The sequence below is a fragment of the Sarcophilus harrisii genome, chromosome 6, assembly GCF_902635505.1.
Source record: "Sarcophilus harrisii chromosome 6, mSarHar1.11, whole genome shotgun sequence".
NCBI lineage: Eukaryota > Metazoa > Chordata > Mammalia > Dasyuromorphia > Dasyuridae > Sarcophilus > Sarcophilus harrisii.
In genome coordinates, this window is record NC_045431.1 from 242845169 (window position 1) to 242870340 (window position 25172).

Below are 25172 nucleotides of genomic sequence, written 5' to 3' on the forward strand. Positions count from 1 at the left end.
CCGGGCCTGAGGCAGGGCTCCAGCCCGGACCCCCAGTGCGTGCGAGGGGGGAGAGAAAGGGGGGAAACAGGCCGAGAGCGGGAGGAGCCCTCGGGGTCATAGCGCGGCCCGGAGGTAAATGACGGCCCTGTTTGTGCCTCAGTTTCCCGAGCTGTTAAACGAAGACCAGGGATTCTTTCTCAGGGCCCCGGGGGACACAGAGTTCGGTAACATCGGCAGAAGTTGTTCCTTATAATCATGTGTCTCGTGGGCATCGGAAATCCAGCCCAGGAGGGGCCGCCGGCGCTCAGGGCTCCCCACCCAGAAGCCCCGGACTAGCCAGGGCCCGCCCAGCCCCTCCCCAGGGTGCCCATGGGGGCCATGCTGCCTTGTCCATCGGGGGAAACTGAGGCACGATCTCTTCTGGCACCTTCTGGGACAAGGCGCTCCAAGAATAAATAAATCCTTTATTGTCTGGACGGCCCAGGACAGAAGGGTGGGTGTGAGCTGAGGAAGGGGTCCCTGCTCACACCGGCCTGGCCTGGACCAGGTTGTAGAGCAAAATGGCGCCCTTGGCCGAGGGGCAGAGCTCGCCCCAAGCTTCGGATTCCTCCTGCAGGCCTCGGACTCTCTGGGGGGACAGACAGGCTTGGGCTTAGGTCCCCGTCCCCCCTGCCCCGGCCTGGCCGATCCAGGGCGCCCGGGGGTCCCCATCCCCCCGCCTGGCCGATCCAGGGCACCCAGGGGTCCTCCAGCCTCCCAGCCCTCACCTGTGTTTCCATGAAGATGATGCCTGTGGACTCGTGGGCTTCCAGGCCTCCAGTCATGTAGAGGGTCCTCACCTGCTCAGAGGTCAGGCTACAGCTGAGGGAAGGGGAGACAAAGTTCAGAGGGCAAGGCCGACCCCTCCGGCCAGGGCCCAAAGGCTCAATCCTCCCCAAGCCGGCCTCCAGCCTCTCCTAGAAAGTCAGGAGCAGGAGCCCTTCTGTGCTGCCAGCCCCCTAGCGCCCCCAACAGCGGGACTGGCCGAGCAGAGGAAAGGCTCAAAAAGCTGCTGTTTCCCAGAAGGCTCCTGTGCAGATGCCTCCCTCCAGTCTGCTCCCCAGAAGGAAGAAGCCCCAGCCCGCGCAGGTGCCCGGTACCTGACATAGAATTCTGCGCTGGCCCTTCCCGCGCTGGTCTCGTTGCGGGCAATGCCCAGGAGGAGGGGACGGCTCAGAGTAGACAGTGGCAGATTCACCTGGGGAGGAAGGGGTCTGAGGTCAGAGGGCACTGCCCCCGCCCCGCCCCCCCCCCCCCCACTCCGCCCCCCTCCACCTCCCCCATCCCCTCACCTCATCCCGGATCTCCTGCAGAATGGAGGAGAACAGCTCCCGAACCACCAGATCCTCGGGCAGATCTTTGTGCCGGGGAGTCTCCCCAGGAAACAGGGCCTACAAGGAGGCAGCTGGGCTCATTCCCTGTCCCCCGGCCCCTCAGGCCAGAGCTCCAGGCGGGCCCAGCCGCCCTCGGGCCCTTCCTCCCAGCCCCCCTCGGGCCCTTCCTCCCAGCCGCCCTTGGGCCCTTCCTCCCAGCCCCCCTCGGGCCCTTCCTCCCAGCCCCCCTCGGGCCCTTCCTCCCAGCCCCCCTCGGGCCTTTCCTCTCAGCCCCACTGGAGCACATCCGACTGGGAGCACACAAGAGGGGACCTGCTGCCCAGAAGAGAGCCAGGCTCTGGCTTGGGGGCCATCGCACCCCTTGGCCATTAACTCCCCGTCAGCCATGGGTTCCTTGTGACCCAGTAAAAGGCTCAGAAAATGGACCTGGACCTCCCAGGCAGGAGGAGCTCCCCCAGACAATGCAGTCAGCGCCTCCTGTGCCCCAAGAGTCTCAGAGCCCCCCCCCCCCCACCTCTGAGACGGCAGGGAACTTGTCACTCCTCAGCTTCTAGCACTTAGTGTGGTACCTAACACACAGTGGGTGTTTAAGGAATGTCTGGGGCTCAGGGCCTAGCACACAGTGGGTGTTTAAGGAATGTCTGGGGCTCAGGGCCTAGCACACAGTGGGTGTTTAAGGAATGTCTGGGGCTCAGGGCCTAGCACACAGTGGGTGTTTAAGGAATGTCTGGGGCTCAGGGCCTAGCACACAGTGGGTGTTTAAGGAATGTCTGGGGCTCAGGGCCTAGCCACACAGTGGGTGTTTAAGGAATGTCTGGGGCTCAGGGCCTAGCACACAGTGGGTGTTTAAGGAATGTCTGGGGCTCAGGGCCTAGCACACAGTGGGTGTTTAAGGAATGTCTGGGGCTCAGGGCCTAGCACACAGTGGGTGTTTAAGGAATACCTGTAGGCTCAGGGCCTAGCACACAGTGGGTGTTTAAGGAATACCTATTGGCTCTACTTCCCTATATCTTCCAAGGTCACCTCAGTAGCCTGTGCTCTGCCACTCTCCACTTTCACTCACCTCAAGTAGCTAATGGATTGTAAATCCTGTTTCTATCTCCCTCTCCCTCTTTCCCTCTTACTCGGCCACTTTCACCCTTTCCCCACATCCTCTCCCCGCTGGCCTATTGCAGTGGGGGGGAGGGGGGTCAGCCTGCCGCCCCTCCCCAAAGTCCCTCCTCCACTCAGCCCCCAAAGGGAATTTCTGAAAGTCCGGCTCTAATCATGTTATAGCATTTCCGCCCCGCTCTCAGTACATTTCAGTGGTTTTTTATTGCCCAAAATAACATGTAGAAACTCCCCTATCAGGTAGCCAGGAGGCTCATGGGAGAAAGCCCGTGTAACTGCATAAGTTATTGAATCTTTGCCTCAGTTTCCCCATTAGTCAAATGGGGAGGATAATAGCATCTATTCCCCAGTGTGGTTGTGAGAATCAAATGAAAACATTTTTGTTGAGGGCTGAGCCCAGTGCCAGGCACACGGCTGCTGCTTAAGAAGTGCTAGTTTCAGGGGCCGCTGGGTGGTGCAGTGGATAGAGCACCAGAAGTCGGGAGGACCTGAGTTCAAATCTGTTTTCAGACACTTAACACTTTCTAGCTGTGTGATCCTGGGCAAGTCGCTTGACCCCAATTGCCTCACCAAAAAAAAAAAAAAAAAAAAAAAAAAAAGAAAAAGAAAAAAGAAAGAAATGCTAGTTTCCTTCCTTCCTTCCTTCCTACTTGGAATGCCCTCCCCCCTCAGCTCCTCTTGGAAGCCCCTTTTGCCAGCTTTTACTCTGCCGTTTTGTGAGACCCTTCGTCTCCCAGCTGCTCATGTCCTTCCTCCCAATAAAACGCCTTGTATCATTTCCAACCCATCATGCCTTTGCCTCCATGCGTCCATGTTGCCATCTTTACTAGAAGACAGAATCACAGGGTCGTGGACAGAGCTGGAAGGGAGCCACGGGGAAAACGAGGCACAGAGAAGGTACAAGGCTAGACTAGCCAAACATCCTCCTGCTAGAGAAACAAGCGACGGAGGCAGGATTTGAACCCAGGCCGTCCTGATGCCATACTTGGTGTCCTGTCCATTTTACTGCGCTCTCTCAGGCCCTTTACTCAACTTGCTCCATCTTCCTCATTTCCTCAGTCATTCTCTACATTAATCTCATTTCCCTCATTCGAAAACGATGCTGACCATCTCCTCTTTGCCTTGTAGATGCTGGTGTGGGGAGAGAGGAAGATCCTGGGGTCTAGGCGGACCACCGCCTGCCTGTGACCACCTCGCCCTACTTCTTTCTATCACGGTGCTTGCCCTCCTCAGGTAGGTCCTCAGGCCTCATGTTCTAGGTCTTTTCCTGCACAGCTCCGGACAGTGAGAGGGTGTGAGAGGAAGGGGAAACAAGCCCCCCAGAGTGCAGATCCCCAAGCCCACCCCACCCCTAATTCTCCTAGTTTTGGGGTCTCCCAGTACCCAGAGTGTTTGGGTTCTGGAAGTCTGGGGGCTTCTGTAGGGTGTAGGTGCTCACCTGAGGCTCGGGGTGTCCCCCCGGCACATCTATCAGCCCGGGGGCCTCAGCCACCCTCAGAGAGCGGCGTAGAAAGACCAAGAAACCGTCCGAGGTGCCCAGCATGGCGCCCACTCCCAGGGGGTCTGCCAAGTAGGCCTGGGCATCTCCCCAGTCCGCGCTCCCTTGACACCGAAGCCTGCCTGCCGAACTAGCCCAGTTGGTGCCTAGGAAGTCCCGGTACGAGGTGAGGCCCAGCCGCAGGGTCAGGAGGGGCCCCCCGGGATCGGGGGACCCCAGGGCCGCCGAGTGCAGCCGAAACTTGGGAGCGTTGAAGAGCCAGGGCTGGGCCCGGCGGCGGGCGTCCCAAGCATCAGTGATGGAGTCCTCTCCTCCGGGCAGCGGGCGCCGGTCATAGGCTGGGCTCAACTCTGCCCGCACCCGCTCTTCGGCAAGCCCGCCCAGCGGGCACTGGACCAGAAGGGAGATCTCGGGATCCATGCAGCGGGGAGGGAGGCCAGATCTGGCAGGGAGAGGCGGGCCAAGTTACCCCTGCCCCGAAGGGCGGCTCCTGCCCCAAAGGGCGGCTCCTGCCCCGAAGGGTGGCTCCTGCCCACTGCAGTTCTCCCGGGAAGTCCCAGCCCCGCTGTGCTGCCCAGATGCCCCCTGGGCCAGCCCAGGACTGAGTGTGGGCAGCTCCCGCCTAAGGCTGCTGCTCCTCCTCCTCCTGCTCCTCCTGCTCCTCCTCCTCCTGCTCCTCCTGCTCCTCCTGCTCCTCCTCCTATGCTGCTGCTGCTAGTGTTGGTACTTCTGGTCTTCCTCCTCTTCCTTCCTCCTCCTCCTCCTCCTCCTCCTCCTCCTGCTGCAGCCGGGGCTTCTCCTGCTCCTCCTCCTGCTCCTCCTGCTCCTCCTGCTCCTCCTGCTCCTGGGCTGCTGCTTCCGGCCTTCGGCTCAGCCGGGTCTGGCTCCTCCCCTTACTTCAGGAAAGCGGAAGCAGAGCCTCCTCCCTCCCCGCGCCCTCCCTCCGGTCCCCACTTCTCATTGGCTTCCTCTGTGCCCGGATCCGGTGAGGACGCCCCTCCGGGCCCATCGGCTCCACCCCCTCTGTAGTTGGGGAAACTGAGGCCCCGTGGGGCGCCGGGCCTGGCCCAAGGTCGCGGGGGAGGGGGGGGAGCGGGAATCGCCTTCAGAAGCTCCCTGCTCTGCCCCCTGCCTGGCCCGGCTGCCAGGGCCTGGGGGTCTCTGCCCCTCCCCACCCTCCTTCACTGTACCCTCCGCCCCAGCTCACGGCCTGGGCACGGGGTGGGGATGGGGGTGTGGGGAGGACATGGTGGGGAACACAGCAGCCCCCCTCCCCAGGCTGGAGTGAAAATGCCTTGGCTTGGGGGTCCTGGCTGGGCGCCCCTCCCCCTCGCGTGACCTTGGACAGCTCCCTGTGTCTGACTCCTTGTTTCTAGGTTCGGGGGCGTGGGGGGCATGAACCCCCCTGGGGGAAGAAGGGCCCGGAGGCCCCGAGAGCAGGTGGGCGCCCCGGGGCTCGGCCCAGCCGTGGGGGGAGGGGGGCTGCTCGGAGCCTGGGGGAGAGGCAGCTGGCTCCGCTGGGGGGGGGGGGTGGCTCCTGCTGGCCTGAAGGGCTGAGGACCGGGCTGGCCTCTGTTTCAGGACCGGGATGTGCGGCTGTCCAAGGCTCTGTCCTATGCCCTGCGCCACGGGGCCGTTAAGCTGGGGCTGCCCATGGGCTCAGGTAAGCCTGGGGCCCGGAGGCGCGCTCGCTGGGGGGGGGGGGGGGGGGGGAGAGCAGCCCCGGGAAGTCAGGGTCTCAGTTCAGCTCCTGCCGTGAAGCCCCCTGTGGCGCCGGGGAGGGCAGCCTGCCTCAGTTTCCCCAGGCTAAGACGCCCATCCCCAAGGTGTCTCTGAGAGGCCCGGCGGTCCGAGTGCTTGTAACATGTGAGTGGCGAGGACAGGGCCTCCCAGTGCCCCCCGCGCGGCCGCGGCCCTGGGAGTAGCCGGCAGGAGCCCCAGGTGCAGCCCCCAGCAGGCACTAAGTGCCCCCGTGTGCCCAGAGGTGCTTAGTGGGTTGCGGTTGGTGCCCGAGGCAGGCCTCCTCTCCCCCTTGCAGACGGCTTCGTGCCCGTGGACGCCCTCCTGCGGCTGGCCCAGTTCCGCGACTTCTCCGAGGAGGACGTGCGCCGGGTGGTCAGCACCAACGCCAAGCAGCGCTTCGCCCTGCGCCCCGGCCCCCCGGGCTGCTGCGCCTCCATCCGGGCCAACCAGGGCCACTCCCTGCAGGTGGGGGCAGATCGGGAGCTGGGGGAGGGCCTCGGTGGGGGGCTCGGGCTTGGGTCGGGAGGACCAGGATGGGGCTCTTGGAGCTGTGAGCCTCGGGCGCTCCCCCCTTGCTGCGCCTCAGTTTCCTGCCCTGCACGAGGGGTCCCGAGGCGAGCTCGGCTGAGGCCTCCTTGCCTCAGTTTCCTTCTCTGTAAAGTGGTGGCAGTAAGGGTGGCGGGCCTGGGGGAAGAAGGGGCGACGCCCTCCTTGCTCCCCCGGCAGGTGGCCGACCTGGAGCTGACCCCCCTCAGCGCCCCCCAAGACCTGCCTCCCGTTCTGGTCCACGGGACCTACCGGCGCCACTGGCGCTGCATCCGCCGGGAGGGGCTGTCTCGGCGCGGGAGAACCCACATCCACCTGTGCCCCGGCCTGCCCGAAGGACCCAAGGCTTTCTCAGCGGTTAGTGGGGCCCTGCGGGTCCCCTGGGGCCCCAAGGTCCCTGGGCTCTGTCCCCAAGGGAATGCCCGAACTCCCAGGTGGCCGTTTCATCCGGCCAAACCCCTCGGCCCCTCAATAGTCCTCTAAAGTGGGGGCGGGCTCCGACTCGGGCAAGAAATCCTAAAACTTCTCAACAAAACCTTCCCCAATGAAATTTCTTCCCTTTCTGACAGGGTAATCCCCAAACTCCGAAAGGGGCCAAGGCCCCTGCCTCCCAAAGTACTTCAAAAGCCCTGCAGGGCTCCCCAGGAAATACCCAATTCCAAACCCAACTGGGAGGCCCCCCCCTCCCTCCTCTCCCCCCCTCATCCCAACCCTTTCCCCCTCAAAGGCCTCTCCCCTTGGATGGAGGAAAGAACAGAAAGGGTCAGGCTCACCGGGGCGCCCCCCAACAATTGAGAAAAAGCCAAATTTCCAACCATAAAACATTTATTTATGAAACAAAAAATCCCACAAAAAACCACCTCCCGTAAACCCCAATCCCCAAACTTTCCCCGGGCCGGGAAATCCCACCCCGGCAACCTCCCCATTTGCCCAATTCGCCCGGGCCCCTCCCTCCTGGGAAAATTCCTTTAGGCCTGGTGGTGTCCCCTCAAAACCTCGTCCCCCTTCTGGGAAAATCCTAAACCCTCCCCCTCGGGCCTTGGGTGGACAAGGGAAAATTAACGCCAAATTCTCGTCCAGGAACCCGGCCCTCCCGGCTTAAAAGCCCACTTGATTCTCTCCAAACTCCAACCACCCACGGGCGCCGGTTAAGCAACAGGGAGGGGAAATTACCAGGGCCCTGGCCCCCCCCCCTTCCCCAACCCCCCTTCCCCAACCCCCCCTTCCCCAACCACCCCCCCAACCCCCACCTGCCCAAATGTCCCAATTGTTTCCCACTCCGCATTTGCTAAAGCCGGGTCTTCCCAGCTGCCAACCCGGTCGGTCCGGAATCAACATTTTGGCAATCCCAAAACCTCTCCCTTCCCTCCCCTTTTAAAAGGGAAACTCTCCAATCTCTGGGAAACCCGGGCCAAAAGGGCGGCACCCAACGGAAGGAACCTTCCCTCCCAAAACTTAAAACACATCCGGCCCTCTCTAAAACCTCCAAAACGGGAAACTCCCCCCCCCAAACCCCGGCAACCCCCCCCCCCCCCCATCACCAGCCGTCCCCCCCTTCCCCCCTTTCCCCCCCAGCACCCCAACCCCCCTCCCGCCCAAAACCACCCCAAACCGGGTGGGGGGGTTAAGGGTGGGGTAAAGGGGAATGGGGTGGGTTGGGGCTGGACCACAAGGGTAAAATCCCCGGTCGGGCAAGGCCCAAACCTAAATAAGCCAACCTTCGAACAAGGAAAACCGGCCACTTCTGTCCTCCAAAATCCCAGGCATCACCGGGGAAACCCAACGGGAAGGGCCGCCCCATGGAACAAGGGCAAATCCGGCCCAAAACCTCTCTACCCAAACAACCCCCCTTTCCACCTTGGCCCCCTCACCCTCCCAAAGGAAACGGGGCCCCAACTCACCAACAATGGGGTCCCCAAACAAGGTGATCTGTCTCTTTAAGGGAATCTCCCCTTTTCCCCGGGTGGGGTTCCCGCTTTGTTCCTCCGTTCGCACGTCCCCGGGTCCCCCCCCATCCTCCCCGTGCTGCGGCCAGTGGGTCGCCCCCTCCCCCGCAGCGCCCCCTCCCCCACGCACCTGCTTGGGCTTCAGCTTCCGCTGGAACCGGGGGGCCACGAGGCCGTGGGGGTTGAGCCCTTCCCCGCCGGCGTCGGGGCCCTGGGGGTTGGCGGGGCCCGTGCCCCCGGCTCCCCCCGCCCGCTGCAGGCTCAGGAAGGCCAGGATGGCCTGGACCTCGCTCTGGTAGCTGCTGTCGGCCATGGTGCGCCCCTTGGCGGCCAGCCGGCAGCCGGCCATCCACTGGGCGTACTGCTGCTCCTGGGGGCGAAGGCCGGGTCAGACTGGGCCGCGCCGCCCCCTCCCGGGCCCGAGCCCCTGGGGCCCCACTCACGTCCTGGCAGCGCAGGTAGAGCTCGCTCATGCCCTCCGGCGAGGGCACCAGGAGCTTGATGCAGAACTTCTGCCCCGAGACGTTGACGTCGGGCACCACCTCGCAGCCTAGGCAGAAGGGGAGAGCGTGAGGGGGCGGCGCGGGGGCGGGGCGGGCGGCAGAGGCCGGGCGGGGCCCGAGGAGTCTCACCCTTCAGGTGCAGCTGCTGGATGGGGTCCCCGGGGGCCTCGTCCTGGCTCTTGTAGTAGGAGAGCGTGGTCTCTTTAAACACAACCCAGTACTGGCGGTAGCCCTTGAGGGTGAGCTTCCGGGGCCTGGGACGAGGACGGAGGGAGGGATGGAGAGGGATCTGGGGCAGGGATCACAGTGGGATCACCCCCAAAAGGCAGCCCCCCCCATCTCTGGGCCCAGGATCATGGTTAGGATGCCCCCCCGCCTCCGGGCCTGGGATCCTCACTGGGATCGCCTCCAGCAAGGCAGCCCCCCCGCCTCCGGGCCCGGGCCTCCCTCCCCCAGGGTCCGGGTCTCACCGGAAGATGCGGAGGTGGTCCTTGAGCTCGGGGATGGCCGTCAGGCTGTCCTGTGGGCCGAGGGGCACCCTGAGCGCCGAGCGGGCCGGGGCCACCCACCCCCGCCCCCGCCCCCAGCCTCCCCTCCCCCCTGCTCACCAGCACGTCGGTGGGGGCCGAGCCCTCCAGCTTCACCTCCAGGCTGCTCAGCGCCGCGTCCAGGTCGTCCAGGCCGCCCGGGCTGGCCGGCTCCTCCACGTCCCCGCTCAGGGCCAGCTTGTTAATGTGGTACTGGGGGGCAGGATGGCGGGGTCCTGGTGACCCGGCTCTGCCCTCCGAGCCTCGCCCCCGGAGGCCCAGCCCAGAAAGCCGAGGAGCCGGGAAGTCCCTGGGGGTCTCTGACCTGTCCCAGCCTCCTCCCATCCGGGCCTCCTGGGAAGCCGGCATCTGTGACCCCCGACCCCGGGGCCGGCCCTGCTCTCCCCAGGACCCCCCCCCCCCCCCCCCCTTCCCACCGGCCAGAAAGGGCTAAAGCCGCGGCCACAGCAAGGGTGAGACTCTGACTGAGCAATCAGGGCAGACTTCCTGGGGGGGGCCTACCTGCAGGGCCGCGAAGACCATCATCTCCTCCTCGGTGCAGTCGATCTCCTCCAGCAGCAGGTCCCAGCGGGCCTGCTCGTAGAGCTGCGTGAGGCGCACGGGGTCGGCCTGCAGGGGGAGGGCCGAGGGGTCAGACTGGGCCCCAGCGGGGGGAGGGGCGCTTTGGTGGTCACAGGAACCACAGGAAGCCTATATTTAATCACCAGGACCTTCCAGCAAGGAAGGAGAGGCTGGGGGGAGGGGCTGCGAGGGGGAGCCCCAGCAAGTTCTTGAGCAGGGGAGGATGAGAGATGTTTCTCCCACCAGAGGGGCCAGGCTCTTCTCAGGCCCGCTCTCCCCTCCCCCTCCCCGTCCCTGCCGGCCGCCCCTTCCTGGGCCGCCCTCACCTTGGGGTCCAGGTCGAAGAAGCTGTAGTACTTGAAGCGCAGCCAGAGGGTGTCCCCGGGCTTGACCCCCTGCTGCATCAGACACCTGGAGGAGTCCAGCCACCTGGGGGGGCAGAGCCCTGTGGTCAGCGGACCCTGCTCCCCGGGGCTGAGGGGGCACCAGGGGCTGTGGCCCCCCCCAGGGGATGGGGCACAAGACTCTGCCCTCCGGCCTGCCCCGGGGCACCCAGCGCCCCCTCTGGTCGTGGGCAGCTCTGCCCAACGCTGGCGTCTCAAGGCAGCCTTGGCGGGATGTTGTCCCCATTTAACAGACAAGGAAGCAATCAGGGCAGACTTCTTGAGGGCGGAGGTGCCACAGGTAGCAGACCCTCCCCACAGCACCCCAGAGGTCATGGCCGGTCAGGATGGGGGCAGCGTCGGCCCTCCCGGCCCCCTCCTTGTGGCCTGTCCTCCAGGCTCTCCCCCTGACCCCAGAGCCCTGGGTGCCCGGCGGGCGAGGCCCAGGAGGCGGGCGAGGCCGGGAAGTGGGCGGCCCTACCTGCTGTGCAGCTGGGTCTTGTCAGCCAGGGAGCTGGACCTGGGCAGGCGCAGCAGCTGGGCCGGGTCTGGGGGCGGCTGGGGGAGGCTGAGCATCCGGTAACAGGCCTCGGTCTCGGGGCTGTCGGAGAAGTGGGCCGGCATCCCCCGGAACTGGGCCGGGGCCACTCCTGAGAGGGGCAGGAGGCGGTCAGGCCCTGGGCTCGCCCTGCCTGCTCCCTCCCCCTCCGCCAGGCTCTTGCCACCCCCCCCCAACCAAGCCCCCCCTCCCCCACCCTGCGGCTCACCGGCAGCCAGGACCACCGAGGTCAGGTCAAACACCTCCTCTTCCGGCTCCTTGTCCTTCTTCTTCTTCTCCTTCTTCTCTGGGGCTCGGAGCAGGGACAGCTCCTCGGGGTGGCGGATGCCTGTGGAGAGGAAGAGCCCTTGGTCAGGGGTGTTCAAGCCCCCCTCGGGCCCTCTGTACAATGGGCGCGCGGAGGGACGGCCCACGTGGGCCCGGGGCTGCTCTCTCCTTCAGCCTCAGCCCCCCCTCCCTGCAAGCAGAGGACATGGCGGGGAGGACGGGGACCACATCAGGGAGGACGGGGGCCACGGGCGGGGACACTCACTGAGCACGCGGCAGATGGCGGCCACGGCGCGGAAGAGGGGCTGCGAGAAGCTGGCGCGCAGCCGCAAGGCCCGGCGGTTGGGCAGCCGCAGGGTGACGGGCCGGTGCTGCGGGCCGAAGTAGAGCCGGGCGTCCGCCAGGATGCCGTACTTGTCCAGGGTCCAGTGGGTCTGCAGCAGCCACAGCTTCTTCTGCTCCCACCACAGCCCGTGGTCCGACCAGTCCTGCTTCCGCTCTGCCGGGGGAGGGGCCGGTGAGGAGGGGTGGGGGTGGGCAGTGGGGGGGGGACACCCGGGGAGGGGGTATGGGGAGCTGGGGGGGCTGCTTCCTTAGCCCCCCCACTCTTGGGGAAACAGTTGGGAGGGAGGATGTGGGGACAAGGGTCAGGGGTCAGCCTTAGGGGAAGCCTGGACTGGGTCAGGGGCAGCAGCCCCTCCTCCTCCCCTGGCCCCTGGGGGGCGCCAGCAAGAGTCGGGTGGGCATCCCTGCTCCCCTGGGCTCAGCTGGGCCTCCTCGCCCTAGGCCTGGGCCCCGTGACCGCAGCTCTCCCAGCAACGGGGCAAACGGGCCGGGTCTGAGGCCCTTCCTAGAGGGGGGTCGGCGTCTCGCCTCCAGGGCTGCCCGGTCCACTTCCCCCCACGCTGGTGGTCCTCTCGCTGGCCCAGGCCCAGCGCTCCTCCCCGAGCCTCCGGCCCGATGGAAGGAGTCCGGGGCCACCGCCCCCTAGCCGTGGGGTCAGAGCGGCCTCCCCCCAGAGCCCACACCTTTCCAGGGTTCCCCATCCAGCTTGGAGGGAACATCCAGACTGAGATCACATGACTCCTACCCTCATACTGTACCCTTCCCACAAGGCCAGGCCGGGTTCCAGACCGCGGCCCTAAGAAGTCTTAGCAGCCCTTTTGTGAGGGTTGAAAGCAAGCTGGGTCTAGGGAGGACTCCGGATTTGGGGAGGACTCCTAAGGAGAACTCTGGCTCAAACCTTGCCTCTGCTCCTTACTTTTTTGTGATCTTGGACAAGTCATTTTTATCTCTGTGGCTCAGTTTTCTCCTCTGTCAAATGGGACTAATTCCAATTCTGCCTTCCCTACAGGACTGTCGACCTAACAGCTGCCCCAGCCCAGAACTGCCAAATGCAGCGGCCGTGTCCCAGGGCCGGTGCTCCCCGGGTGGAGGCCCAGCCTCCCCGTTGGCCTCTCCGAGAGCCGCAGCCCCGCCAGCGAGCGTCATCAGGCTCATGATGTCTTACCCAGGCGGCGTTGGTCGGAGCTGGGCCGTGCCGGCCTCAGCGTCCGGTCTGGCCTCAAACGCGTGGTCACTGTGGCTGTCAAGGGGTCACAGATTGACCCCTCCCAAAGCAGCGGGTCTCAGGCAGGGGAGATCAATGGGCATTTCTAGTCACTCCCGTGCCAGGCCCCAGGCCCGGCTCCACATCAGACCCATCAGACTGATTTGGGTCCAATCTCAGCCCCTCCACTCGGCATCTCTAGCCCCTCTTGCCGCTTTCACCCTCGCCCCCTTGTCGCTGGTGCTCTCTGCTCCAATTTGCCGAATCCTGGCATCTCCCAGACCGCCCTGGCATCTCCCAGCTCATGGCCTTTGCCTGGGCTGGGCCTGGGGCCAGGCACGCTCTCTCCTCACCTCTGCCCCTGGCGTGTCCCCTCTGGAGGCCTTTCCCGAGCCTTCCGGGTCACGCCATTTCTCAGACCTTTCATCTACTCTTTGTCATAGTTGTTGCCCAGCGACCAGGAGCTCCTTGAGGACTGTTTTCTACCTTTTTTTGGAGCACACAATAAGTGCTTAATAAATGCTCGCTGACTGTCTCATACCGGGCGCGTCATTTCCGTCTCCCAAGGGTCCACACAGACCCTCTGACCCTGCAGCTCCTGGCCTGGTGGAGTCCCAGGGGAGAAGGAGCGAGCGTGTGTGTGCATACGTGTTACACACATGTATAACACACACAGGCCAGGGGGGCATGTGCAGATGAGAAACAGGCTGCACCGTTACACCGTGTGTATACATGTGGACGCCGGCAATGGCCGGGCCGGGAGCCGCGGGTCTGGTTTGCGGCCTGTCTCTGACACTTACTACTCCAGTTCAGTTGCTCTCACTAAGCCTCAGTGGCCCCCACTGTAAAATGGACAACAATCCTTGGATGCGCCGGCTCGGATAAGTGAGGAAGCAAAGAATACAGAGGGAGTGGGGGCGGGGCGGGCACGGCCTGGCAAGGTGGGCAGTCACTCCCTGGGCCCCAGCCTGCCCTCTGCGCCCTTCCGGGAGCCCTCGGGGCCTCTCGCCGGGCCCGGGGTCAGTGCTCAGGAAGCCTGGGCCGGCGGGGCGCACAGTGGGCAGAGGAAGCGCCCACCCCGCCCCCTCCAGCGCCCATCTGCGCCCCTCTGATACCACAGGGCGCTCTGCTGTAACTTCCTGTGGGGGCAGGGAAGGGCCTTTCCAGCTCACCCATCGCCCCGACAGCTTCCTTCCGCCAGGCATTTTTTTCTTCGGGGGGGAAGTGTGGCTTGTGGGGGGCGGGATGAGCAAGCAGGCGCCGGGCCGAAGGCTGGCCCAGAGACCCGGGCTGCGGCCGGCCCTAGGGGGCAGACGGACCCCTGGGCCCGGGTTCCAGGGAATGGGGACCCCGGGGCTTCGTCCCTCGCCCCGGCCAAGCAGCGCTGACCTGTGGGAGACGGGTGGCCGGGGCAGAGCGGAGGAGAGGCCGAGCCGGGGGAAGGGGGGAAGTCGGAGGAGCTCCTTTTTTGGGGAACAAGTGGCTAGGCCGGGACCTGAGTCACTGGAAGGGCCTTATCACGAGCCTCTGGGTGGGGAGGGCAGGGCGGGAAGCCGGCGAGCTGGGGTCGGGGCTGGGCAGCCCCGTGGGCAGCGTGGGCCCTACTCACTGATCTCCTCCACGATCTTGAGGATGACGCCGCCGATGTGGGACTCGCCCGTGACCAGAAGGGTCACCGACTCCTCCTGAACGTCGGGGTCCCCCACGAACACCTGCAGCTCCCAGGCTGCCATGGCTGCCGGCCGGGTCCTGGAGGGGGGCACAGGGGCCTGGCGAGCTCTCCCTCGGCTCCCCGGCGGGCTCAGGTCTCCCTTTCCTCGCCCGGGGGGGTCCCGTGGGGGGCTGGGCGGGAAGGGCCGGCCAGAGGGAGGGCCCGCTGCTCTGACAGGTGGCTTATACCCAGGTAAGCAAAGTCTGGGGAGTTGGGCAGCCCCTCCCTCCGCCCGCCTTTCCGTCTCCACCCTTCCAACGAGGGCGAGCCCGCCTGGGGAGCTGGGCACATGGCGGGGACTCGGGGCCGGGGCCGCCCCGGGGACCCCACTCACCTCTCCTGGGGGAGCTCAAAGGCGGCTGCTGCCCCTCTGCGTCGCTTCGGGCCTGGGCACCCCGATCTGCGGCGGGTGTCCCTTCCCTGCCGGTCTGCGGGTGCCCTTGCTCCTTGGGGCTGCCCCTGGCGCTGCCTTATCTGTGGCTCAGCGGGCTCCACCCCCTGGGGAGGGGAGGCCCCGGGCCAGGAAGCCACGGAGCACTTGTCACTCACAGAACTCCGGCTCGGACCACAAAGTGGGAATGGGTGGGAGGAGGGGCCTGCCCCATCACTCACAAGGCCCGCAGAAGGGGCCTCCACAAGCCCACATGGGCCGAACCCTGGCTCCGGGTAGAGGATCAGTGTGGGGGTCCGAGAGCATGGGCAGCGTAAATGGAGGAACCCAGGAAAGGAGTGCCAGGAAGGCCCCAAGAGGCTGCCATGTCTGCCCCGCGGTGCCCGGAGGTCCAGGCGCCTCAGGGCCAGTCACTTACACTGGCCTGCCTCAGTTTCCTGCTCTGTAAGGGGCTGGAGGAAATGGCAAAGAACACAGGGTCTCTGCCAAGAAAACCCGAATGGGCACTGCCATCCTTGAACCCCCTGCCCCCACCCGGAGCCCGGCAGAGCTGTCCTGGAGGTGCCAGGCTGGCGAGGGCTTCCTCCTGTGCCCGTCCCCGTCCTGTGCCTGCTGGGCATGAGGGTCCATGGGGCCCTGCCCCACTGCACGCATGGCACCAGCACTGAGGCTGTGGATGCCCCTCTGCTTTAGGCCCCTAAGTCGGAAGCAAAGGCCGCACAGCTGGGCCTCCTTAGGCCTTTGGGGTCAAGGACCCTGCCCCGCTAAGTGCCAGGCACCTCCCAGGCCCTCCTGACTTCAGGGTCTGTGCTGTATCCCCGGCTCCCCTTCCCACCCACCTCCACGGCAGATGCCCCACGGGCCTGGCACAGAACATGAGTCAACAGGAAGTTCCAGATGGGCCAGCTGACCACCAAGGCTCTGGGCCTTGGTCATGAAAAGCCCCAGTGGGGCTGCCCATCAGAGAGGAAGGGAAGGAGAGGCAAGGAGACCCCCCCAGCCCGGGCTGCTTGGGCTTGGTGCAGCTCCTGAGGCCATCAGACCACGTGAAGGGCAACAGCACCCCCTAGTGACCCTAGTCCCCTTCACCGTGCCCACCCCACCCCCTCAGAAGGGAGCCCCAACCGTCCCCAGGAAGAAAAGGAGTCGAGACCTGGGTAACCCATAACCACGCCGACTGGCTTCTTTTATTTGGAGGTGATGGGGGCGTGGGCTTAACAATGAGCAGGGGCAGCGGGGGCCATGGGAGGGAAGGGCCCCCCTTCCCTCCCCTGACATGCCCACTGCCCCAAATAAAAAAACAAAACCAACTAAGGGGGGAGAGCGGCTGGGACAGCGCCTGGGGAGGGGGGCGGGCCTGAAAGGGGCAGCAGTGAAGAGACCATGCATGTGCTGGGCAGCCGCCAGGCAGCGGCGCAGGGGGCGCGGAAGTCTGTGTCCTCCACACATATATGTACGTATATATGTATAAATATAGAGACGAGGTGGGGGTCTCTTCGGTCCCCTTCTCTGCTCCGGCCGCGGTCCCAGCTTCTCTTTGCACAGAAAAGGGGGGAGGGACGGGGGCTGCACAAGTCATCACCGAATCGCAATAAGACCCACGTCCATCAGCTTCTGGATCTTCTGGGCGATTACGGGGTTCTTTAAGTGTCTAGAGAGAAAGAGAAGGCGTGACTGCCCCGGGCCCATGTCCCCAAGCTCCCTGAGACCGACCACGCCCGACCTGGGTCCGTGCTAGTCAGGAGGCACCCCAAGAAGACAACGGCCCTCAATGGGGGCTCTGGAATCAAGGCCTCTTAAGCTGGGCCCCCCCAAGTTACTGTACAAACCCTTATTCCTTAGAACTGCTGCTCCCTTGTAACCCAATGTAATTTCTTTGATGCCTTTAAAGGCCTTTTCTTTTAATTGAATTTTTATTTTTACGCAAAAACAAGCTTCGGCCATTTTCTACAATTCTGATGTCCAAATTCTTCCCCCTCCCCTGGGAAAATCAGTCCTGCCAGATGGATTTCCCCAGCAGTTGCGTTTGTGACCCAGACCCAAAAGGATTCTGCAGGCCGAGTCCCCGCGTTTAGAGGCCTCTGCTGGCCCAGCCAGAGGAAGGCAGCAGCCCCCTTGCCCCCACTTACTCGCTGAGCGCCTGCGGGTCCTTCTGCATCTGCTCCAGGATCAGCCGCATGGCCGGGTCACTCATGATCTGCTGCACCTCGGGGTCGGCCATGGCTCGCCGCTTCACGTCCTCGGGATTGTCGTGCCGGTTGTACTGGCTGATCACACAGCGCTGGTAGCCATCGGCGGCCTCCTATGTCAGGGCAGGGAGAGAAGGGCAGGCCTCAGCCTGGGCCGGCTCACCGGGGGGGGGGGGGGGGGGGCGCGGCGGCAAACCAGAGGGGGGAGGCACAGCTGGCCAGAGAGGCCGGAGCGGAATACTACCTTACAGTTGGAGTCCAGGTCTAGGGCCTTCTGGTAGACATCCATGGCCTTCGTGTAGTCCTTCATGGCTTCAAGAGCAGCTGCTTTCCGGGTGTAACCTTTGACTGGGGGCAGAATAAGGGGGATGGGGATGAGGCCATAGCTCAGAACCTGAGGAAACCAACCCGGGTACACAGTGAGCGCCCCCCACGGAGGCGGAGGTTGGGGAAGATCAGGATGACTCCTCATGCCATGCTGTGCCAGGGCTAGGGCACAGTGCTCCCAACCTTGGCAGCTTATCTTTCTAGGAGGAGCAAAGACAGGGACCGACCCGAGACCTCCCCCAAAGGCAGCGGGGGCCGTACTCACTGAAGGTCGGCTCCAGCTGGATGCATTCTTCACAGTCCTAGAAAGAAAGGATGAAGGTCATGAGTGCCCACCAGGCATGCAGTCCCTGCCCCTCCCACGTGCCCTCACTAAGGGGGGGCGGGGGGGAAGGTCACCTGAAATCTCACCCAATGAGGACCCTAGGTCTTGCTAAGAGCCAGCTCTGTGCCCCCACAGCTATGGGCTTTAGCTCCATCAGGCACAAGACGACCAGGAGGATGCCCACCCTGTGCCTGTTCATCCCCACACCTGGCTCCGGCCCTTGCTCCTAGGCCCCTCGCCCAAGAGTCTCCTCCTTGCTGGCAGAAGGGGCACAGACTCCCCCTCCCCCAAAGTGAGGGACTACAGAGAGCGGCCCTTGGGGTCTCTTTGCCCCCTTGCCCGACCTTCAGCGCCAGCTGGAACTCCAGAAGCTTGGTGTAACAAGCGGCGCGGTTGCTATACAGCTTGGCATCCTTGGGGTTCCTCTTGATGGCTTCCGTGTAATGCTTCATGGCCTGAGGGTAGTTCCCTGGGGGAGAGGAGGGAACCTTATATCAAGTCTCTGAGGCCGCCGTGGGTCTCCAGGGGCAAAACAGTAGCCAGGAAGACTGAGTCCCACCAAACCCCACGCCTGCCCTTTGTGGCTTGGGGACCCTGGCACTTCACCCAGGTTTCCCCATCTGCCAAGAGTGGTCGATGGCCGAGGCTCCCCTGCCCAGCCCGAGTCTGCACCTTTCTGGAAACACTCGTTGCCTCTGTTCTTCTCCTCCAAGGCCAGGTCGGGGTTGATGTAAGCCAGCCTCTCCTGCTCCTTTAGGATTTTCTCAGCCTGAAAAAGGAACCCGAGTGGCCGTTGGGAATGATGCCCAGGATGGGGTTGGTGAGCTTGCTCAAGGCCCGGCCACCGCGGAATGCAGGCTGGCTAGCTGTGAGGTTGGCACGTGAATGGGATGCTCTTTAGCGGGGTCTTCACAAAGGCCCCGGGTCCTCAACTTCCTGGCAGCACCACTGGACATTCCAATGCAGTCTGGGCTGTAAAAACTCCTTCACCAAACTTAACTGACAGTGGGCAGAAAACCCCAGAGGTTTAGCCCTGACTGAGGGGATCCATGATAGGATAACTGGGAGAGGAGGGCTGGGCCCAACAAAGTCCAGAGGCTCACTCGCTGCCCCTCCCAAAGACCCCTCGACCCCTCCAGGAAGGAAGTGCTGTGAAGTGGACGCGAGCCGGGAAGGTCACGGCACCTCGCAGGCACTGACCTGCTGGCACTTCTTGAGGACATCCGGGGTCCTGTGCTCGGCTAGGGACTTGTTGTAGAAGTGGATGGCTTCCTTGTATTTCTCCTCTTTGAAGTAAGAGTTTCCAATTCGGGCGTAGGCTCTGGGGACGGGAAGAACAGGGCAGCTCAGTCGCCCTCATCCCCACTCCCTGCAGGCCCGATGCCGCCTTCTCTCTCCTCACCCCCCAGTGCTGGCGGGCCCAGCTCTGGCCGCTCCCTTCCCCTCCTCCCACTCCGGGTCCAAGCCAGGAAAACGGGTGCTCACTTTGCAATCTGCCGGTAGTCTTCCCGATTCTCTCTCCCCACCTCGATGGCCTTCTCACAGAGCTCTCGGCACTTATTGTAGTCTCCCTGTTCGAAGTACACCGCTGCCAAGAGAGCAGAGTCAGGAGGACACCGAGTCGGGGCTTGCCCACCCACCCTCGTCCAGGCCACAGCCCAGGCACTCACCTGCCTGATTGGTAATGTAGGTCATGTTTGTGGGGTCCAAGTCCTTGGCTCGGTCATAATGCTTCAAGGCTGTGGCAAAGTCCTTCTTCTTGTAAGCATCGTTTCCCAGCTCCTTTTCTTTCAGAGCCTGGAGGAGGATGAAAGGCCCCCACAGCCAGCTATGGGCAGGGTCCCGAGCAAGCCCAGAGGCCGAGGCCGGGCCGTGGCAGCCTGCATTCTGCTGAAGATGTATCTGCGCAAGCGTGACTTTTCCTCCCATCCCCCATTCTCGTAGTTCCCCCCCACTACGTGGATTCCGGTGAGGAAACGGTGTGGCAAGTTGGGCCCCACTCCTCCCGTACTCTCTACTTAGTTTGGGACAACAGTTTTATTTCTGGCTCACGGCTGCCGGCCACCCACACTGCCACAGGATTCTGCTCATCAGGGAACAATGATCAAGGGGGTGGTGGGAAGCCACGGCAGGAGTGATTAGCTCACCCCGGCTCTGAGACACCCTGATGAAGCCCACGCGGGCCCTCTGTGCCGGGTGCTAAACTTGGGAACAGTTGCTTGGCTGTTGCCGCCAGCAGGGAAATGATGAGGTGTCTCAGCACGTGCCAAGCCTGGGGAGACTGCTTAAGCACAAGCCTCCATGCAGTCAACCCCTCGTCCTCAATGCTGCTTCAGATGGTTTTAAATGGCAACAAATTCTTACAACCTTCTTCCCACAGAGGCAGGGCTCTCCTTCCTGAGCCAATGGTCACAGCCCAAAGGGCCAGATGCCAGCAACTGGGGTACCTGAATGACTTCCCTCCAAAGGGACAGCCACCCCCAAGGTCCTTGATCTGCCACCAAGACCCTGAGCACTGATTTATTCACTCGCCTTAAAGCAAACAAAAACGCCCTCTCCATGGCCTTCAACATTTGGGGGAGTGGGTCAAGGCTATTTGATTTCATTCTGAAAATAGAGCCTAGACTTTAGGCAATTCTCCCCCCCCTCCCCCCAAATCAGCCCCCCTTCAGGAAGGCCAGGCCACATGGTTCTAGGGCAGAGATGAGAAGAAGGCAACAGTCATGGGAAGCCCGTACCTGCTTCTTGTTCTCAGGAAGATCTTCCTCCATGGGTTCGGGCTTGGTCTCCTTCTTGGGAGGAGGGGGTGGCGGGGGGGACACCACCTCCTCCTCCTCATCCATGCTGCCCAGATCCACACCAAGGAGTACACTCAGTGTGGTCATAACACGGGGGTCCTGCAACTTCCTGTTCATGGGAAAGGCGGTCATTAGCACCCCCAAGCGATCCACAGCTCAGACCCCTCATTGAGCAGGAGAAGCTCAGGAGCTTCTCCTGTGAGTAACCACGGCCAAGTCCCTTGACCTTGGAGAGCCCAGGAAATCAAAAGGCCACTATTTAAAGGAGCTGCCAAGTGGCTTTGGTGGAAGAATCACAGGCCAGGACCAAAAACCGAAGGACAGAAAGGTGCAAAGGGAAGCGTGGGCTGGGGAAGATGGTGAGGGTCTGACAGGCAGGAGGAGGATGCACACATGAGCTGGGCATCCCTTTCTCAAGAGGGGGGCAGGTGGGCAAAAACGCCCTCACTTACGTGCCCAAATCTGAGGGCTTATTGCGGAGCTGCTCAATCAGCTCTTTGTAGCTGGGGTCATTCAGCAGAGCCCGCGTCCGAGGGTCATTCTCCAACTTCTGGTACAGGTGGGGGGTGTTGAAGGGGTTCATGAACTTCCTCTCTGCACCAGACACAACACCAGAGGCCCTCAGTCTGTGTCACAAAGGGTCACCCCGGGGAGATCTCATATTCACGAGGACAAGGGGAGAAGGGACGGGGCGTGACACCCACCAGCCAGCCGGGCCTCCATGTTCTGCAGCCCCTCCTTGAGCTGAGAATTGCTGGCTTCATGCTTCAGTCCCTCCTCATAGGTCCGCTTGGCTTCTTCAAACCGGTTTAAGAACTCGAGAGCGGCCGCCTTCCGGGAGTAGCCCTGAAAGCAGCGGAGGAGGCCCCCGGTGAGCACAGGACAGCTGCCCCTTCCCCCTGGCACTGCCTCGGGAGGCCCTTCCCCAGCTCACCTTGCCCCACTCTGGCTTCAAGTCCACAGTCTTGCAGCCGTCCTCATAGGCCTTCTGATAGTCTCCCTTCTTGGCATAGGCAGCAGAACGATTGCTGTAGAGCACGTGGTTCTGTGGGTCCAGCTTGATGGCCTCCGAATAACATCGCAGCGCATCGTCGATGTTGCCGGCACTTAGGGCTTTGTTGCCCTTCTCCTTCAGCTCATTCACCTGAGAAAAGCACGAGGGGAAAGGCAGGTGGCCAGGTGCTCGTGCAGTGTAGGGTGAAGCTCTCTGCCCGGAGGCTTCACTCCCGCACACGCTCCCCTGAAGTGCTGCATGCAGGACCGCCGTGGGGCCTGGAGCTTCCTCCTGCAGGAGCATGGCCTAGCAGCCCCAGCGGAGCTCCCCCTTTCCCGATAGAGTCAGAAAAACACAGGACCGAACACACGCACGCCGAGGGAAACCTCAGGAACAACCCTATCAAGTGCTACAGCTAGGAATCCCATTCTGTGGATGAGGAAATGGGGGCTTGGAGATTCGGGGGCTTGGAGATTCAGGGGCTTGTCTGGCCACACAGCCACCAAGTCCCTGGTATGATTCAAAGCCAGGTTCCTCTGATTTCAAGTCCAAAACACTCTCTATGACTCTTTTTGAACCACAATCTAAAATTAACCTATTCTTCCTACACCAAAATACACAAATTGTTATTAAACAGACAGGCCTTTCCGTTCTCTGAATAATGGCAGCAAACAGTAGCTCTCAAAGGCTGGAACAGCTTAATTTAGTTGCAAATTTCTCTTTTCTCACTCAATCACGTAACGATTTAAAATGTTTAGGCACAGAAATAAGCTCAAAGAAGGTAAGACTACAGTGGGATTGACCCATGGATTAATTCTCTCAACTCCCTTGAAGCAGGAATTAGTTGGCAAAGAAAACACGTGACCATGTTCTTCTGTTATGGTGATGGGGTCGATTTCTTGAAAATCAGAAGACTTCCTACTTCTGGAAGAGAAGAGATACCATTTCCTGGGTTTAAGAAGAATTCCTCATCCCCATCACTGAGGGGGTCATCCAGAGAGCAGGCACTTTTCTCCTGAGGAGGTGGCACCCCAAGATCATTTGGGAAAATCAAAATAAAGTCTGGCCCCTGCTCAGTTCAATTCAGCCAAATCTATGACTCATTTTTTAACCTCCAGTCAAAGTAAACGTGGGAGGAACATGCATGAGGGAGGGTCTGTGGTACCTCTTCAGGACATCCCTCACACCACCAGGCAAGGGCTTCTCACACGGGGGTGCCAGAACGCTCCAACAGGGAAAGGGTTGTGCCTAGTTCAAAAGTGGCTCCCCCATTATCTACCTCTTCAAGCCGGCGAGCCTACTTAAAACTGGAACCCAACTGTCCACACCCTTGACGAATCCTACAAATGGGACTCCAGTGGCCTGTCCGATGCAGCTCCTGGTGTCTGGGGCAGGTACTGCGGGAGCTGGAGTTCAGGCACAGGCAGAACCAAAGGGGCCTTGCTAAATTCAGACTAGGGAAGTAGGAGGGAGAATTCCCACCCGGCCGCCAAGTTTGGGCCAGCCAAGAAATGGAGCATTTTGGGGGATGTTACCCAATGGGTACCAGAGGGAGTTGAAGGAGAATAGTCTGCCCAGACTTGTGGCACAAATGTAACGTAACTTAAGGCTGGACCCTCGGGTTTCGAGTCACCCCCCAGCATGTTCCAGCTTGTGGTGTTCAAATGTTTCTACAATTCGTGGACTCTCCTAATCATAAACCACAGGAGGGAATTGTTCAAGGGAAATAAAAGAGAAGACACACAAACCTACAAGAGAGCAAGCTTGAGGGATAAGCAGAGGCTATCTTTCAACTAAAATGTGAAGGCCTGATCCCCCCCGCCCCACTCCACCGTGGGCTTTGGACAGATCCTTTTGTCAGCCTCAGTTGTCTCCTCTGTAAAATGTACTTAAGTAGGGGAGCAGCACTAGAAGACATCCAGAATGTGGTGCACAGGCTAGCTTTCACCCCGGTGTTCAAGCGGCGGGTGGTCCCGAGATCCTCCAGGGGGAGGCGTCTAACCCTTCCTTTTCTCTCCAAGTTTCCTTCTGTCCCGGGCTGCTCCCAGCACAGCGAGCCCAGAAGGCTGTCTCTCTAACAGCTTAAGAGTCAATCCTCGCGCCTCGGACCGTCGGCGGACAGGCCACCAGCCAGGGGCCTAACCCGGCGTCTCCCTTTTACTCTGCACACCGGCCCACCTTTGAGGAAGCCCAAAGCAAGGGGAGCAATGCCGAGAAATGGGGGGAGATGAAATGATGGGGAAAAGGGAGGCAACTTTAGGCCAGAAATGGCTCCGGCTGAAGCGGTTTTTCAGCCCCCACAGGTTCATTCCAAAGGGGTGGCTTCCACACGAGGCAGGGCCCCCTGCAGCCGACTTTTCCTGGGGGGGGGGGGGGGCCCTTTGCGCTTCCAATGACCCCTCGTGGAGCCAACCTGACCCGGGCCAGGTCCTGGAAGAAGCCTTAGGACACAGTGACCCAAGGGAGACCTGAGCGCCGTCCGCTCCCAGGCACCAAAGAGCGCGTTTCCCTCAGCATCCCAACAACTCGCACCAAACAAGCCTCCTGCCCCGCGCGGGGCCGAGCTCCGCCTCTCGCCTGCTCCCCCATCAGCCCCTGGATGCCCAAAGGGAGCCCCCCCAGCCCGGGTGTCCGCCCGGGGCCCCCGTCAGATTCCGGGTGTCCGCCCGGGGCCCCCGTCAGATTCCGGGTGTCCGCCCGGGGCCCGGGGCCCCGCGGCGCTTGTCCCGGCCGCCCGGACAGAGGCCTCCGGGGCCCAGCGCCAGCTCTTTATCACCGTCCCGCCGCCCCGGGGGCCCCCCCGCATCTCATCCCCCCGCTCCGAGCTCCCTCTCCAATCACAGCGGGCTCCGAGGCGCTACGGCGGGGAGGGGGGAGGGGGAGGGAAAGGGGGCCCGCGTCCTCTTCGGACCTTTCCTCCTCCTTCCGGGAATCGATCCTGCCTCTGACTCCACAGTAACTTCCTGTCTCACCCCGGCTCCTGGGGACCTCAGGAGCCCCCCCTCAGCCCCCCCAGTCCCGCCCTCCCCCTCGCCCTCTCTCCCCCGGATCCGGCCCCCCGCCCCGCCCCGGTGCCGCCTTCCCTCCCCCCCCACTCGTCCGCCCCCTGCGCCCCAGTAACCGCCCTCTGCCCCGGGCCCGGGCCGCCCTCGCCGCCCCTCCCTGGGCCCCGGGCGCTCCCCCCGGCCCGGGCTGAGGCCGCGGGGAGTTACCTCAGCGGCGGCCCTGGCTCCCGGCGCCCCCCGGCTCGCCCTCTGCCCCGGCTCGCCCGCCGGCTGCCGGCCTCTCCTCACCTGCTCCATGGCCCGGGCCGGAGCCGAGGCAGCCGCGAATCCGTCCGCCCGCCCGCTCGCTCGCGCCCAGCTCCCAGCCGCACGCGCCGCCTTCTGGAACCTACTAGAAGCTGCCGGGACTCCCGGCTCCCGCCCCTTCGGAGCCGCCCCATTGGTGGAGTTCCCCCCCTGAGCTCCGCCCCTTCTGGCTCCTACAGGCTAAATCCTCTGCCCTTCACGGGGACTTCCCTCTCATTGGGCAGAGGATGGCGAGTCGCTCTGCCCTTCGCCTTTCCTCCTCGCCATTGGGCGCTGCTCGGCACGGCCCGCCCCAGAGCCCGCTTGACGACTGGCCGAAGGGAGACTGGCTGTCCCCCTCATTGGTCGGCGGGAGCGCCGGTCTGGCTGTCGCTGGCCGCACCCATTGGTCCAGTTGCTTCTGGAAATTTCCACCTCTCCCATTGGGCTGACGGGCACGGTGACGCCAGAGCCCCAGCTGAGGAGCGACCCTATTGGGCGTAGGGTCTCCAAGCGCCTCCGCGCGATAGGCCGGCCCCGCTGCCGCTCGAGCAGACTGTTGCCACGGCCTTGGGTCCT

At 62.9% G+C, this 25172-nt stretch overlaps 4 protein-coding genes across 4 annotated transcripts; 1 reads left to right on the forward strand and 3 right to left on the reverse strand.

The window, feature by feature from the left end:
- Positions 1 to 426: 426 nt before the first annotated feature.
- Positions 427 to 4634, reverse strand: NUDT22 (nudix hydrolase 22). Its single transcript, XM_031943807.1, has 5 exons — positions 3904 to 4634; positions 1314 to 1412; positions 1122 to 1219; positions 750 to 843; positions 427 to 610 (listed from the first exon to the last, which is right to left on the reverse strand). Exons 1-5 carry the CDS (start codon positions 4381 to 4383, stop codon positions 506 to 508), a joined length of 876 nt encoding a protein of 291 aa, XP_031799667.1. The 5' UTR covers positions 4384 to 4634; the 3' UTR covers positions 427 to 505.
- A 135-nt stretch (positions 4635 to 4769) lies between these two features.
- Positions 4770 to 6735, forward strand: TRPT1 (tRNA phosphotransferase 1). Its single transcript, XM_031943647.1, has 5 exons — positions 4770 to 4948; positions 5340 to 5403; positions 5545 to 5626; positions 6002 to 6171; positions 6433 to 6735. Exons 2-5 carry the CDS (start codon positions 5359 to 5361, stop codon positions 6733 to 6735), a joined length of 600 nt encoding a protein of 199 aa, XP_031799507.1. The 5' UTR covers positions 4770 to 4948; positions 5340 to 5358.
- Positions 6736 to 6973: 238 nt separating this feature from the next.
- On the reverse strand, positions 6974 to 14763 carry FERMT3 (fermitin family member 3). Its single transcript, XM_031943648.1, has 13 exons — positions 14614 to 14763; positions 14178 to 14317; positions 11285 to 11518; positions 10961 to 11080; positions 10675 to 10843; positions 10137 to 10239; positions 9751 to 9858; positions 9310 to 9441; positions 9172 to 9221; positions 8831 to 8955; positions 8642 to 8748; positions 8329 to 8568; positions 6974 to 6988 (listed from the first exon to the last, which is right to left on the reverse strand). Exons 2-13 carry the CDS (start codon positions 14299 to 14301, stop codon positions 6974 to 6976), a joined length of 1527 nt encoding a protein of 508 aa, XP_031799508.1. The 5' UTR covers positions 14302 to 14317; positions 14614 to 14763.
- A 1065-nt stretch (positions 14764 to 15828) lies between these two features.
- Positions 15829 to 24706, reverse strand: STIP1 (stress induced phosphoprotein 1). The gene is made up of 14 exons (XM_012552842.3): positions 24597 to 24706; positions 21244 to 21453; positions 21014 to 21155; positions 20762 to 20903; positions 20250 to 20418; positions 19182 to 19308; positions 18997 to 19099; positions 18712 to 18832; positions 18184 to 18280; positions 17856 to 17980; positions 17452 to 17488; positions 17104 to 17207; positions 16800 to 16972; positions 15829 to 16321 (listed from the first exon to the last, which is right to left on the reverse strand). The coding sequence occupies exons 1-14, from the start codon at positions 24603 to 24605 to the stop codon at positions 16249 to 16251; spliced, it is 1632 nt and encodes a 543-aa protein (XP_012408296.1). The 5' UTR covers positions 24606 to 24706; the 3' UTR covers positions 15829 to 16248.
- Positions 24707 to 25172: the final 466 nt, after the last annotated feature.